The sequence below is a fragment of the Bubalus kerabau genome, chromosome X (assembly GCF_029407905.1).
Source record: "Bubalus kerabau isolate K-KA32 ecotype Philippines breed swamp buffalo chromosome X, PCC_UOA_SB_1v2, whole genome shotgun sequence".
Lineage (NCBI taxonomy): Eukaryota > Metazoa > Chordata > Mammalia > Artiodactyla > Bovidae > Bubalus > Bubalus kerabau.
The window spans coordinates 88,614,210-88,628,707 of NC_073647.1; the positions used below are offsets into that span (position 1 = coordinate 88,614,210).

The 14,498-nt window shown below is 36.7% G+C and overlaps 1 protein-coding gene across 1 annotated transcript in view; it reads left to right on the plus strand.

Moving 5' to 3' along the window:
- CYSLTR1 (cysteinyl leukotriene receptor 1) overlaps positions 1-8,643 on the plus strand; it is a 57,206-nt gene extending 48,563 nt beyond the window's left edge. Inside the window, exons 2-3 of the mRNA XM_055563565.1 lie at positions 1,821-1,906; positions 6,763-8,643. Of these exons, the coding sequence (XP_055419540.1) occupies positions 6,790-7,812 (1,023 nt within the window). The 5' untranslated portion in view covers positions 1,821-1,906; positions 6,763-6,789 and the 3' untranslated portion in view covers positions 7,813-8,643. The remainder of the gene's footprint in view (positions 1-1,820; positions 1,907-6,762) is intronic.
- Positions 8,644-14,498: the final 5,855 nt, after the last annotated feature.

Below are 14,498 nucleotides of genomic sequence, written 5' to 3' on the forward strand. Positions count from 1 at the left end.
TTCCACACTGGGGAGAAATATAAGCTTTGTCTAAACACAAAATTGTGACAGAGCCAAAGTTAATTTTCACCTAAAGAAAATGACTGGAATCATATAATTCCTGGATTAGAAAGGTTATTTTTATTAAATAGTCAGTCAGTATCTTTATTGATTAAAGAGCCCCAGGATAAGCTAAATCCCCAAAGAAGTTTTAATGCCTGAGTAACAAAATATAAAAGCCAACTCTGTTTGAGTAATTTCCCACCTGCAATGCTTACTTCCTCCAGACTGCTAGTAGAAGCTTACTTATGTCAACTCCTTGCCTGGGGATGAAAGGAAAATTCTGCGAGAGAGAAGAAATTGGAGAATATTTGAAAAATGATTATCTGAATATGTGGTGGGCTCAAACATCAATATCATAGCTGTGGGTTCAGATTCCTACTTTTTAAACCGTTTCATATTTTTCATTTTCTTTATTTTCATTTTTATTTTCCTTTTTTTCTTTCAGTAGAGTTCCTTTGGAAAGTTCCAATCTATTTTAAACTTGCTAAGGTCCATCTAGTCAAAGCTGTGGTTTTTCCAGTAGTCACGTATGAATGTGAGGGTTGGACTATAAAGAAAGCTGAGAGCCAAAGAATTGATGCTTTTGAACTGTGGTGTTGGCAAAGACTCTTGAGAGTCCCTTGGACTGTAAGGAGATCCAACCAGTGAATTCTAAAGGGAATCAGTCTTGAATATTCATTGGAAGGACTGATGCTGTAGCCAATACTTTAGCCACCTGATGAGAAGGACTGACTCACTGGAAAAGACCCTGATGCTGGGAAAGATTGAAGGTGGGAGGAGAAGGAGACGACAGAGAATGAGATAGTTGGATGGCATCACCGACGTGATAGACATGAGTTTGAGTAGGCTCCTGGAGTTGGTGATGGACAGGGAGGCCTGGCATGCTGCAGTCCATGGGGTCACAGAGAGTCGGACACGACTGAGCAACTGAACCGAAGTGAATGATAAATTGGAGAAACATGTTTATTTTGTTGACAGACCACAAATAAAAGAAAAATGGCCAGCCTCTGGGGTCCTTGCATATAGGGATGAAAGTTGCCATAGGGCAACACAAATTTAGGAAACAAGTATTCAGGCTGCTACTGTTTTAAGAAAGCCCTTCTTTGTTCATTTCTTGGAGATTTTTTATACTTTCTTAGATTTTCTGATAGTTTAGTTGAAGATACATATACTTATGAAAAGTTAACTATACAAACTATAAAACAGTTGATATCCAAAGGTATATAATATATGCCAAATTGATGATTAAGTCCATAACTATTATTATGAATTTTTAGGGAACAGAGCCCAAAGTCTTCTAAATCATCATTCCTCCCAGGAAAACTGTCCCTAAGCCATCACAAGCAGATATACTTGATATTTTTCAAGTCCCTAATTCCTCTTCCTAGCAAACTAGATGCTTGGATATGAAGTTCAAAGTTATTTCTCCTTGAAACTTTATAAAGAGCTATTTAGAAGAGAAAATAGGGAAAATACCATGGTTTCATAGAAGAGAATTTTTATAATACTGTGTTCATCTCTAGATACAGAAATGATTAATAGAGCAGCAGACATATGTAATCAGCCCTGGTCTTTATTTTAAATTTTCCCCTGAGGATGTAAAAATGAGTGGAGTGGAAACAAGGATACATGGAATCCAATAACTAGCTCTAAATCTGTCAGTAAAGCTATGATGTCCCATCACACACCCTGGATCTGTGGTTCAGGCTGCTAAGCTCCCATGACCCTCTGGACTGCTTCTAAAGTCATTAACTTCCTTTTCAATCTTATGATTTCAGCTTAGGCTTCATCTGATATTATATCATAAGAAGTGCTGACCACTAGCCAAGAACATTCGTGAAGGGTACTGCAGTGCCAGAAAGAGGTATGGCTCTATTTTCTAAATAAATCTTGTTTTTCAACTCACTACTTATCTTAACAAAGTAACTTCCTTCATCATCTGCACTAAATATTAATTTCATTTATGTTTATTGCCCATATATGTTTGCATACGTGCTCAGTCATATCTGACTCTTTGCAACCCCATGAACTGTAGCCTACCAGGCTCCTCTGTCCATGGATATTCCATGCAAGAATACTGGAGTGGGTTACCATTTCTTCCTCCAGGAGATCATCCCAACTCAGGGATCAAACCTGCATCTCTGGTATTGGCAGGCAGATTCTTTACCACTGAGCACTTGGGAAGTCCCTATTGTTTGTATATATGAATCAACTAATAGCCCATTCATTTTGTGCTAAGACAGTTCTTACCATACTGTACTATAACTTGTTCATACTTCTGAGCTATCACTCCTCTCCCCCAGCATTCTATGAGCTGCTCAAATGCAGAGATGCAGCCTTAAGCATCTCTGTTTCCATACAGTGTGGATATCATTATTAGGAGATCACAGTAAATTCTATAAAAATGAATCAAATGTTGTTAAAGATAAGTAAAACCATCATCTGCAAAATGAGTAGCTTGAACTAAATTCTCTCTAACCTTCTAGGATTCATTACTTGTTTGAAAGTGTTAAAATTTTCTTTTTTTGACCTAATATAAGTTAATAGCTTGACTTAGTTATAAATAAGCAGTCAAATCTAAATATCAAAAGTACAAGGAAAGCTTTCTTAGTAATGACCAATAAATTTATTAATGGTACTAGAGTGACCTATTTTTTTTTATTAATTTATCCATTTTATTTGGCATCTTTCATTCAAATACCTGAGAATTTCAAAATTATTTATAATATTTAACAGACAAGTAAAACAAATGATTAATCTCTGTAAAGATATGTGTGTTTTAATATTATAGTTAACCTTATGATTTAGTGCCTTTTTTAGTACTTTAGGAAGCAACTTAACAGATCCACTCTGAGTTTGGGAAAGTTTTAAATAATATTGGAGTGAAAAGATAACTTTCAGTGATTTAGAATGATAATACTTTCAAATGATAAACTTGCTCTGTCATTCATTTACTCATTCATTCTATTAATATTTATGAGCAAAGTACATATGTGTTGGCCCTGTGTGAGCCCTTTATATATCAATCAGAAAGTCTATGAGGAAAGATAACAAACACATACACACCACTGATCTGAAAGACAGATTTTAAGTTCCCTAGAAGGGGAAAGATAGAAATTACCTTGGAAGGAGGCTAAAGGAAGGTTTTGTCAAGAAGGTCAAGAAGAGCTGAAAGATGGGTGGCTTTTGCACACACATAGATGGAGAAAAGGTCATTTCATGAATAAGAAATACCATGAAAAAAGACAGATAGGCAGGAAAACATATAGCTCATGTCCCTGATATAGTAAAGTAGTTGTTTATTGAAATATAGGGTGTACAAAAAGGGAGAAGTCAGAAAGAAGCTAGGAAAGTTCAGTTGCAACCAGACTCTGTGTGTGTGTGTGCGCGCGCACATGTGCACGCACTAAGTCATTTCAGTCATATCTGACTCTGCGACCATATGGACTGTAGCCTGCCAGGCTCCTCTCTCTATCAGATTCTACAGGCAAGAATACTGGCGTGGGCTGCCATGCCCTCCTCCAGGGGTTCTTCCAAGAGGCTTAAATATCAGGCCAAGAAGTCTGGATTTTATTTTGAAGACACTGAAAGACCATTGTAGATTTTTAGAGAAGTAATATGAAATAATTGGAAGCTATAATGTATAGAGAATTATTTTGGAAAGAGTTTGTAGCAGAATATAGTTAGTGTTAGTGGTGGTAGAAAGGACAGATGGTAATTATTTGATACCTTTCAAATGTGGTTATTTTTTAAAGAGGCAGATGACACCACCCTTATGGCAGAAAGTGAAGAACTAAAAAGCCTCTTGATGAAGGTGAAAGAGGAGAGTGAAAAAGTTGGCTTAAAGCTCAACATTCAGAAAACGAAGATCATGGCATCTGGTCCCATCACTTCATGGGAAATATATGGGGAAACAGTGGAAACAGTGTCAGACTTTATTTTGGGGGGCTCCAAAATCACTGCAGATGGTGACTGCAGCCATGTAATTAAAAGACGTTTACTCCTTGGAAGAAAAGTTATGACCAACCTAGATAGCATATTGAAAAGCAGAGACATTACTTTGCCAACAAAGGTCCGTCTAGTCAAGGCTATGGTTTTTCCAGTGTCATGTATGGATGTGAGAGTTGCACTGTGAAGAAAGCTGAGCACTGAAGAATTGATGCTTTTGAACTGTGGTGTTGGAGAAGACTGTTGAGAGTCCCTTGGACTGCAAGGAGATCCAACCAGTCCATTCTGAAGGAGATCCGCCCTGGGATTTCTTTGGAAGAAATGATGCTAAAGCTGAAACTCCAGTACTTTGGCCACCTCATGTGAAGAGTTGACTCACTGGAAAAGACTCTGATGCTGGGAGGGATTGGGGGCAGGAGGAGAAGGGGATGACAGAGGATGAGATGGCTGGATGGCATCACTGACTCGATGGACATGAGTCTGAGTGAACTCCGAGAATTGGTGACGGACAGGGAGGCCTGGCATGCTGAGATTCATGGGGTCGCAAAGAGTCAGACACGACTGAGTGACTGAACTGAACTGAATTGATATCAAAAATCTCAACAGCACCATCTAGTGCCTCACAGGCTAACACTGCCTGATTTGGAGAAAACCCAATACAGGGCTAGCTAAAATAAGTTTACAGAGATTCTCTTTCTTCCACAATTGCACCTGAATTCAAAAAAGTGATGGTGAAAGAGGCAGGTTAAGTGGAAAGCAAACTGAGAAATAATGCATAGGTTGAGAATAATGAACTAATTTTTCTCTGTGATCTTAGTTATATACCCTCAGAATGATTCACCTTCAAATTTTTTACTGTATATCAACATTGCTTGGTGGAAAATAATGACTTTTTTCGGCCACACTGCAAAGCTTGTGGGATCTCAGTTCTCCAACCAGGGATTGCACCCAGGCCACCTCAGTGAAAGCCTGGAATACTAACCACTAGACCACCAGGGAACTCCCAACAATGACAATTTTAATGAAAGGAAAAAATAGATGGACAAATGGATAGATGACATACCCTCACAGCAAGTATAATTGTTAGCAGTAGTAAACCTGGAAAGTTATATCGCACCTACAACCACAACCATAGCTCCCTGTATATGTATCCTTGACACAGAGACTAATTCAGTCTCTTTCATTGCCAGCAGTTCTTGCATGCTGAAGCAATCCTCCCACTTTACAAACCCTAACCCTTCTCTTACCAGGGAGAAAGAGCTGTGTAACAAGCCAACAAATCATATTTCAACCAAAGATTATCTACCATATTATAAATTGATGAGTTGTTCGCATCTGCTTAAAGAATAAAAGAGAAGACTATGGAGGAACATAGGAAATCACTACTTCTGCACTACTCATCCCTATATCTTTCTGATTAGAGCTTATTTATTGCCCTGATAAAGCTGAACTAGGCCAGACCAAGCAACAATCTCTTGCTATAAGAGAAATGACCATGTGTTGTTGAACAGTACGACTTTGAATGTGATTCTGGGAAGAGAACAAGGATGAGCAAGTACAACAATTTCCTCACCCAGAAAGGGAAAGGGAAGTCGCTCAGTCGTGTCTGACTCTTTGCGGCCCCATGGACTGTAACCCACCAGGCTCCTCCAACCATGGGATTTTCCAGGTGAGTGTACTGGAGTAGGTTGCCATTTCCTTCTCCAGGGGATCTTCCCCACCCAGGAATCGAACCGGGTCTCCTGCATCATAGGCAGACACTTTACTGTCTGAGCCACCAGGGAAGTATATGCTGCAGTTCTCCTCAGAGCCTTAACTTAGGTGCGGATTTTGGAAATGTATTTCACCTTTTTTCCTCATTAAAATAACTAAATAGCTTATAAAGTTTCCCCAGCCTTGGTGTTCTGTGGTTCTAAGTAGAGTCCACCATGTTCTAGACTAAGATTCTCCCCCAAGGAGTGAGTTCCACTGATAACAAATTTAATTATTTTCCTTAGGTACAAGCATCACCCAGCAGCTGTTACTTAGGAAGACTTCTTTGTGGGGAAACTAAGCATTTTCATCCAGATTTTATTCTCAGAAAGAATCTAGAACTCTTCTAATAAAGAAAGAGATGATAGATAGATAGATAGATAGATAGATAGAAGATAGATACTCATACTTATGAAACTACTATCTTTAAAACTTTTCTCTAAAAAACAAACCCGTTTAAAAGGAAGATTTATAGGATAGCACTGGAGTAATAAGGCTTAAAATAAGGCATAGCTCTTTTAGCTAGGTCTTAAAGATTAAGAAGTCCATCAGGCAAGCATGGATAAGAAATGGGGGAAAGGAGATTTCTGGGTGCCCATACTCTTGCCTGGAAAATCCCATAGATGGAGGAGCCTGGAAGGCTGCAGTCCATGGGGTCGCTGAGGGTCGGACACGACTGAGCGACTTCCCTTTCATTTTTCACTTTCATGCATTGGAGAAGGAAATGGCAACCCACTCCAGTGTTATTGCCTGAAGAATCCCAGGGACAGGGAAGCCTGGTGGGCTGCCGTCTATGGGGTCGCACAGAGTCAGACACGACTGAAGTGACTTAGCAGCATAGGACCCAAACCCTTCTCCTGGGGGCAAAGTGCAGAAGAATATCTTTTTATTCACCCACCACTCTTGCTTCCTGCTGTTTTCAAAAAATATATACATAGCAACACTATAAAATGAAACATTAGTACGTCCTATAATTTATAGAAGAGCCAAAATTGACAAGATCTTTTATATACATTGCAGGCACCAAGAAGACTCTCCTAGAGAAACATGGATGGAGTTGGAAATCTGACAGTATCTTCTTCCAGTAGTAATGCATGCAATGACACTATTGATGATTTCCGAAATCAAGTGTATTCCACCTTGTACTCTATGATCTCTGTTGTGGGCTTCTTTGGCAATGGCTTTGTGCTCTATATCCTCATAAAAACATATCATGAGAAGTCAGCCTACCAAGTATACATGATTAATTTAGCAGTAGCTGATCTACTGTGTGTGTGCACACTACCTCTCCGTGTGGTCTATTATGTTCACAAAGGCATTTGGCTCTTTGGTGACTTTTTGTGTCGCCTCAGCACCTACGCCTTGTATGTCAACCTCTATTGTAGCATCTTCTTTATGACAGCCATGAGCTTTTTCCGGTGCATTGCAATTGTTTTCCCAGTCCAAAATATTAATTTGGTTACACAGAAAAAAGCCAGGTTTGTGTGTGTTAGTATTTGGATTTTTGTGATTTTGACTAGTTCTCCATTTTTAATGTCCAAATCTTACAAAGATGAGAAAAATAATACCAAGTGCTTTGAGCCCCCACAGGACAATCAAGCTAAATATTATGTCTTGGTCTTGCATTATGTGTCATTATTTTTTGGATTTATCATTCCTTTCATTATTATAATTGTCTGTTACACGATGATCATTTTGACCTTACTAAAAAAATCAATGAAGAAAAATCTGTCAAGTCGTAAAAAAGCTATAGGAATGATCATAGTTGTGACAGCTGCCTTTTTGATCAGCTTCATGCCGTATCATATTCAACGTACCATTCACCTTCATTTTTTACACAATGAAACAAAACCCTGTGATTCTGTCCTTAGAATGCAAAAGTCAGTGGTCATAACCTTGTCTCTGGCTGCATCAAATTGTTGCTTTGACCCTCTACTATATTTCTTTTCAGGGGGGAACTTTAGGAGAAGGCTGTCTACATTTAGAAAGCATTCTTTGTCCAGCATGACTTATGTACCCAAGAAGAAGACCTCCTTGCCAGAAAAAGGAGAAGAAATATATAAAGAATAGTTTAAGCCCATTTTTGATGATTCCCAAATCACTATTTTCTCAAATCATTCACAATAAAAATAAGAACTTCCATTAATAATTTACACTTACTTGACTTAATGTGTACCTATAAATTTATCTAATTTATGAATTCACATTATTAGATGTCCTAAAGATATTTTTAGTGTTAAAATTCAATTCAAGTCTATAAACTAAATTATAAATGAGTTTCTGAGCTTTCAGCTAAAGATGGACAAAATTTGTATCTTGGCACTGTAAAAAATAGGTCTGAGATTAAAGTTTTCCCTCTCAAATAAAAGTTTTACCAAGGTAAGAACTGGCTTTTTAAGATATAAATTTAGCTAATAGTTCTCAGTGATCCTAACATATTTCTTTGCATGCATGCCAACAGATGAGAACTGGAGTGAGCCAGGAGCTACATAAAATGTACTATCACCCTCTTTCTTTGTAGCACTGATTAGCTAGGAAAGTATGGCCATTTCTTTCCCTCAAGAAGATGATCACATGTTAGAACAGCCTAGTCTTCAGCCAAATGGCCCTAAAGTCTCCATTCAATGTACAATCTGGAAACTGAGGAAGGTAAACCTGATCAAAAGCTAGTTTGTCTCCAATTTTCTTCTGCTTCTGCCTTAGGCTTCCAAAAGTGAATAGTGGGGTTTTTGTTGCTCACTGAGATTCTTTTAGGGTACTCTCTCCCTAAACAAGGTGCAATCCTTCCTTAATAAAGCAGATGACTGGCACTACCATATAATAACAGAAATAATTTAAAATTTATCTAAAAAAGAGGAAAGGAAATCTATTTTCTACACACTTATTATTGGAACCACAATGAACTGCAATGAGTCTCTGAATAAAAATTTGAATGTTGATATTGCAAATTTTAAGAAGTACTTACATTTATGCATATTGTATAAACTATATGTAAGAAATTTTGCTGTATGCATTTACGAGTGGAAGTTTGTTATAAGGTTTGTTATATTTTATGCTTTTTACTTTTATTAGCATGTTGACAGGAATACCAAAGATATACTTACAGTGGTTTTTATGTTATAGTGGAAGCTTTCTTCTTAAAATAGCAACAGCTTGATTATGGCTAAAATATAATATTTATGAGCAAGTTTTTGTCGAAGTGTAGTCTGTTCCTTAATTCTGTGTTTCAAAAAGTGCATTATCTCAGAGGAAATGATAATGTTGAAAAAAATAAAAGCTAGGATACAAGTTCTATCTGAATCTGCCACATGTATGTTATTTCTATTTCACTTCTAATGTTGCAATCCCTTCAAAAACCTGAAAGATTTCTGCATGCATAAGTCTCTTCAGTCACGTCCAACTCTTTACAACCCTATGGACTGTATCTGTCCATGGGACTCTCCAGGCAAGAATATTGGAGTGGATTGCAATGCCCTCCTCCAGGGGATCTTCCCAATCCATGAATCGAACCTGCATCTCATATGTCTCCTGATTGGCAGGCAGGTTCTTTCCCACTAGCAGCACGTGGGAAGCCCATAGGATCTCAAAGGTATAGTAATAACTGATGCCCATTTATTTTTAACATACCTGAGGTTTGTACAAGTAAAAGTACCTCCACTTTTACCCTATATTTTTTTCTTATTTGACAAAGATCAAATGTAATATGTGTCATAAAATCAGTCCTTATTTCTCATTTACTAAGCTTTCTGTTATTCAATGAGTATATTGTAGTAGAACAACACTACATTGAAAGCCAGAAGACCTGGATGCTAATCTGATCTCTATTACTTACTAGCAGTGAAACTTGAAGCAAGTAATACAAACTCTGATTCTCAGCTTCCTCACTTGTAAAGTGGGAATAATAATACGTGTCCTGCTTTTCTTACAAGGCACATTTGAAACTCAAATGTAATCATAGTATACATACATATTTTGACACACATATGTTAAAATTTCACCTTAAAACATACAGTGTGGTACAATTTATCACACTAAATATAAGTTATTTAGAGATGCTTTTGTTACTTAAACATACCGAATCATATTTACTATTGGGTTGGCCAAAAAGTTCATTCTGGTTTCCTGCAACCACATATGCGAAATCCGAATGAACTTTTTGGCCAACCCAATACAGAGATTCTCAACTCTGAAAGAATTAGAACAAAATATGGCCATAGTTAAAATATATTGCACATAAAATAATCTTGTTTATTTTTTCCTACTTCCAGGTTTTTGCTTGTGTTCTCATTTCCAACCACAGTCCAACTTCCTCCCACTCAGAAACATACCATGCTTCAATCACCTACAAACTCACCATGGATTTATTCTTCTCTAATGCTGTATGTATTATAACCTGCACCACACTATTTTGCACTCAAATTTTTTGCTAATTTTTCCAAATATATTAGTATTTTCTCCCAAAGTGAAATAATTGCTTTGTGTAATTATCAATTCCTTGAAAATTATCCCTTTAAATCATGGTGCTAACATTTAATGAGCATTTGCTCTGTTTTAATTACTTTATCTGTATCAGTTCATTTAATGTTTACAACTGCCCTGTGAGGTGGGTACCATTATTATCCTTGTTTTACTAATTTAAAAACAGAGGCACAAAGAGGTTAAGTAATTTATCTAATGTCAGATAGCTGGTAAGCATCAGAATCAGAGTTCAAATCTAGCCTGGTGCCCTGTGATGACCTAGAGGGGCGGGATGGGAGGATGGGAGGAAGGCTAAAGAGGGAAGGTATGTATATATATATGGTTGATTCATGTTTTTGTATAGCAGAAAGCCGCACAACATTGTAAAGTAATTATTGTCCAATTTAAAAAATTAATTCCTGACTCACAAAATAATTAAATAAACAAATAAAGACCTTCTGAGAGAATTAAATATATCTCTCAATAGCTACCTCCTATTAACACTTTAGTGATTCCAACCATGGGAAATTCAGAAGCTTGAAAGTTGAGATTAGATCTCAGAGCAATGTAAATTTGTAGACCCTTTCCAGTAGCAACATTACACTGGAGGTGAAAAAAAAAAAAACCCTCACTTTTTCTATTCTACTTATGTGCACAAGCTAGGTTAGATTGTATTTCCTTAACTCTAAAATAGCACAATATTTCTGAGAGGCCAAATCCAGAACATTTTCTTTGACCCATCCTAGATCTCTGTTATCCTAGATAAAACACAAGACAAATTCTAACTCCTCATTCATTTGTTCATTGCTTCATTTTTCTCTGAACTATATAGAATCCCTTTATATAATTCCCTCTGTAATAATTCTACAAAAATCACAAGAAAATATTTCTATTCTAAATTACAAAAACATAACTTAAATTTTATCAAACAGTTTTTTATAGAACACCTGCTCAATTGACACTTAAATTTGTATCCTCAAGCACCTGAGCTTTACAGTTTCTCTTGATAGCTAGTCATTTGATTTAAACATTTTCTATGTCACAAGAACTATCTTGGAAATTAAGCACAACTAAATAAGCCTTATAGGAAAATTACCTTTTTGGCAAAGAAAGTTATATTATTCAAAGTGAAAAATAAAAGTTTCTATGACCAAAAATAAAAGTTTTCACTTCAGTCTAAGTAGACAAAAATGACCATTTTCCTTCTTCCTAAACACTCATAACTACTTTATTTTGGTGTGGTGGTTTTCTATGACTTTGCTAACTTAAAAGATTAATGGTCACTTGAAGACACAGAGACACATGAAAATTAAAATTTTAAAAATAATGTCTACCTGCTTATAAAAATCAGGTTGTTCTTTCCATACCTGTAGCAAAGAGTAATTCAAATTACTACCTATTATTAGTCTCCTTTAAAAAAAAAATAATCAAACAACTGACAAATAAAACCAAGAAAGTTTATTCCCTTTCACTCTTCCACATGGTTTTCATTTTTACTAGATAATGGATACCATAATATTTGGTTCTTTTATCCATCCATAAGAAAAAATTAATTACTTAAAATAACACCATAACGACTTTTCGTGTATACCATTTTTATTTCAGTTCAGTTCAGTCGCTCAGTCTTGTCCGACTCTTTTCAACCCTATGAATTGCAGTATGCCAGGCCTCCCTGTCCATCACCAACTCCCGGAGTTCACTCAGACTCACATCCATTGAGTCAGTGATGCCATCCTGCCATCTCATCCTCTGTCATCCCCTTCTCCTCCTGCCCCTAATCCCTCCCAGCATCAGAGTCTTTTCCAATGAGTCAACTCTTCGCATGAGGTGGCCAAAGTACTGGAGTTTCAGCTTTAGCATCATTCCTTCCAATGAAAACCCAGGAAAGCATAATTATTAAATATAATATATTTAAATCTAATTATAAGAGCATTCCAAAGCAGATCCTATAGCTCTGTGGGACTTAATTTCTGTCTCTATTCCCACTATGCCACAATAAGTACTCACATAACTATGATCTTGACAATCTAAGCTTTCTTCCTCTGGCTTAGAAGGATGCTATCAACAACATATATTCAAATTATGTCATAATATTGGAAGAAGCCCGAAACTCCCTGATTCAACAAAATTAGAAACTAGCTTATCAACAGAAAAAAATGGGCTTTCCTCAGGGGTGAAATAATTCGGGATATTTAAAGTGAGTATTCATATCATTAGAAAACCTCAAGAAGCAACTTGGAATGCTTGAGAAAAGCACCTGGAGGTGATACTGGGACAGCATGTACCCAGGAACACTAAAGCAGGCTTCAGATGTATGACAGGAGATTCTGGATAGCTTTTGCAGTCTCCTCTTTAGTCAACTGTATTCTTCATCAATCCACCTTAAGGTATCCATATGGTTTCCTGGCTTACTCGTCAAATAAAAAGGTATTGGCTGGCCAATAAGAATATCCATCTGTTTGGCTATTCTAGTTACACTGTAAAGTATTCAATTGACTTTCTAGCAAAAATTCTTTTCTGGTGAGTTTTGGCAATATGAGCCAGCTTTCCTGGGGTCTTGTCTCCATACCCTCTCCTCTCAGCCTGAACTCAGCTTTGAACAAAATAAGTTGAACAATTATGGAGGTTTCTAGATCTAAAGCTTTGGAAGTCCCAACTCTGGAAAAGGGAAAAACTATAACCACAAAGTCTTGCTTATCAAGCTATTACTCAATGCTACAAGGGGCACTTTGGAAGCAGAAACCTATTATAATCACCTTGACTGTGTCTACAAATAATTTTTTCAATATTTGAACTAACAGCCTTAAAATCTGTGATTCTCTGTGTTCATTTGTCTCTCAAATTTTGGGCATAGCAGCTTGCCCTGTGACCTCTATTCTATGAGGGATCTAAGAAGCATTGTTGATTTTCAGTTTGTTCAGTTTTTTTTTTTTTTTCAAGTGTGGTGATGGGCTTGTCAACTTTCAAGTTCTTTACACCAGAAAAGCAAACTCTCAGAGTCAGTGAAGTACAGGCAAACCTGGCATGCTGCAGCAGCAGCTGAACAACAAGAGACTTCAGGGGCAATGTCAATTGCAGCAACATCCTAGGGGTCTGAGAAGGAGAAGAGAGAAAGTACCTGAGAAAATGTTGGAATAGATAATTAGATGAAGACTTCCTTAACATGGAAAAGTAGACAGTCACCCAAGTCCAGAAAGTGCAGAGAGTCCCAGGCAGGATAAACCCAAGGAGGAACATGCCAAGACACATAGTAATCAAAATGACATAAAATAAAGACAAAGAAACAGTATATGTAACAGCAAAGGAAAAGAGACAAAAAACAAACAAACAAAAGCCCATAAGTTTATCAGATCTCTCAGCAGAAACTCTGCAGATCAGAAGAGAGTGACATGACATATTTAGAGCAATGAAAGAGAAGAACCTAAAACCAAGAATATTCTACCCAGCAAGACTCTCTTTCAGATTCACTGGAGAAATCAAACGTTTTACAAAAAAAAAAAAAAGAGCTGAGAGAATTACCACCAATAGACTAGCTTTGCAACAAATGCTAAAGGAACTTTTCTAGACAGGAAAGAAAAGACCAAAACTCGAAACAAGAAAATTTCTATTGGAAAAACTCACCAGTAAAGACAAACACACAGTAAAGGTAGAAAATCATCTGCACACATTTATAATATCAAAAACAGAAATTATAAGGATAGTACAAATGCAGGATATTGTAAAAGCATTTAAAATGAAAAACCAGCAACTTGAAATAATCTTGTTTATGTATAAACTGTTATATTAAATCTTCATGGTAACTGCAATCCAAAAGTCTACAATAGATACAGACACAAAAAAGGAAATCAAACACAACATTAAAGTTAGTAATAAAATCACAAGAGAAAAGAACAAAAGAGACCCAAAAAACAAATTCAACACAAATTTTTAAAATGACAATAAGAACATACATATCAATAATTACCTTAAATGCAAATGGATTAAAAAGACAGACTGGCTGAATAGATTTTTAAAAACTCCAAATCTATGGACACATACAAACTGAAAGTGAGGGGGATGAAAAAAGGTAATCCATGCAAATAGATCAATATTCAAGAAATCTGGAAAACACAGCAGTGGCCACAGGACTGGAAAAGGTCAGTTTTCATTCCAATCCCAAAGAAGGACAATGCAGAGAATGTTCAAACTACCACACAATTTCACTTGTTTCACATGCTAGCAAGGTAATTCTCAAAATCCTTCAAGCTAAGCTTGAACTTGAACTTCCAGATGTACAGGCTGGATTTAGAAAAAGCAGA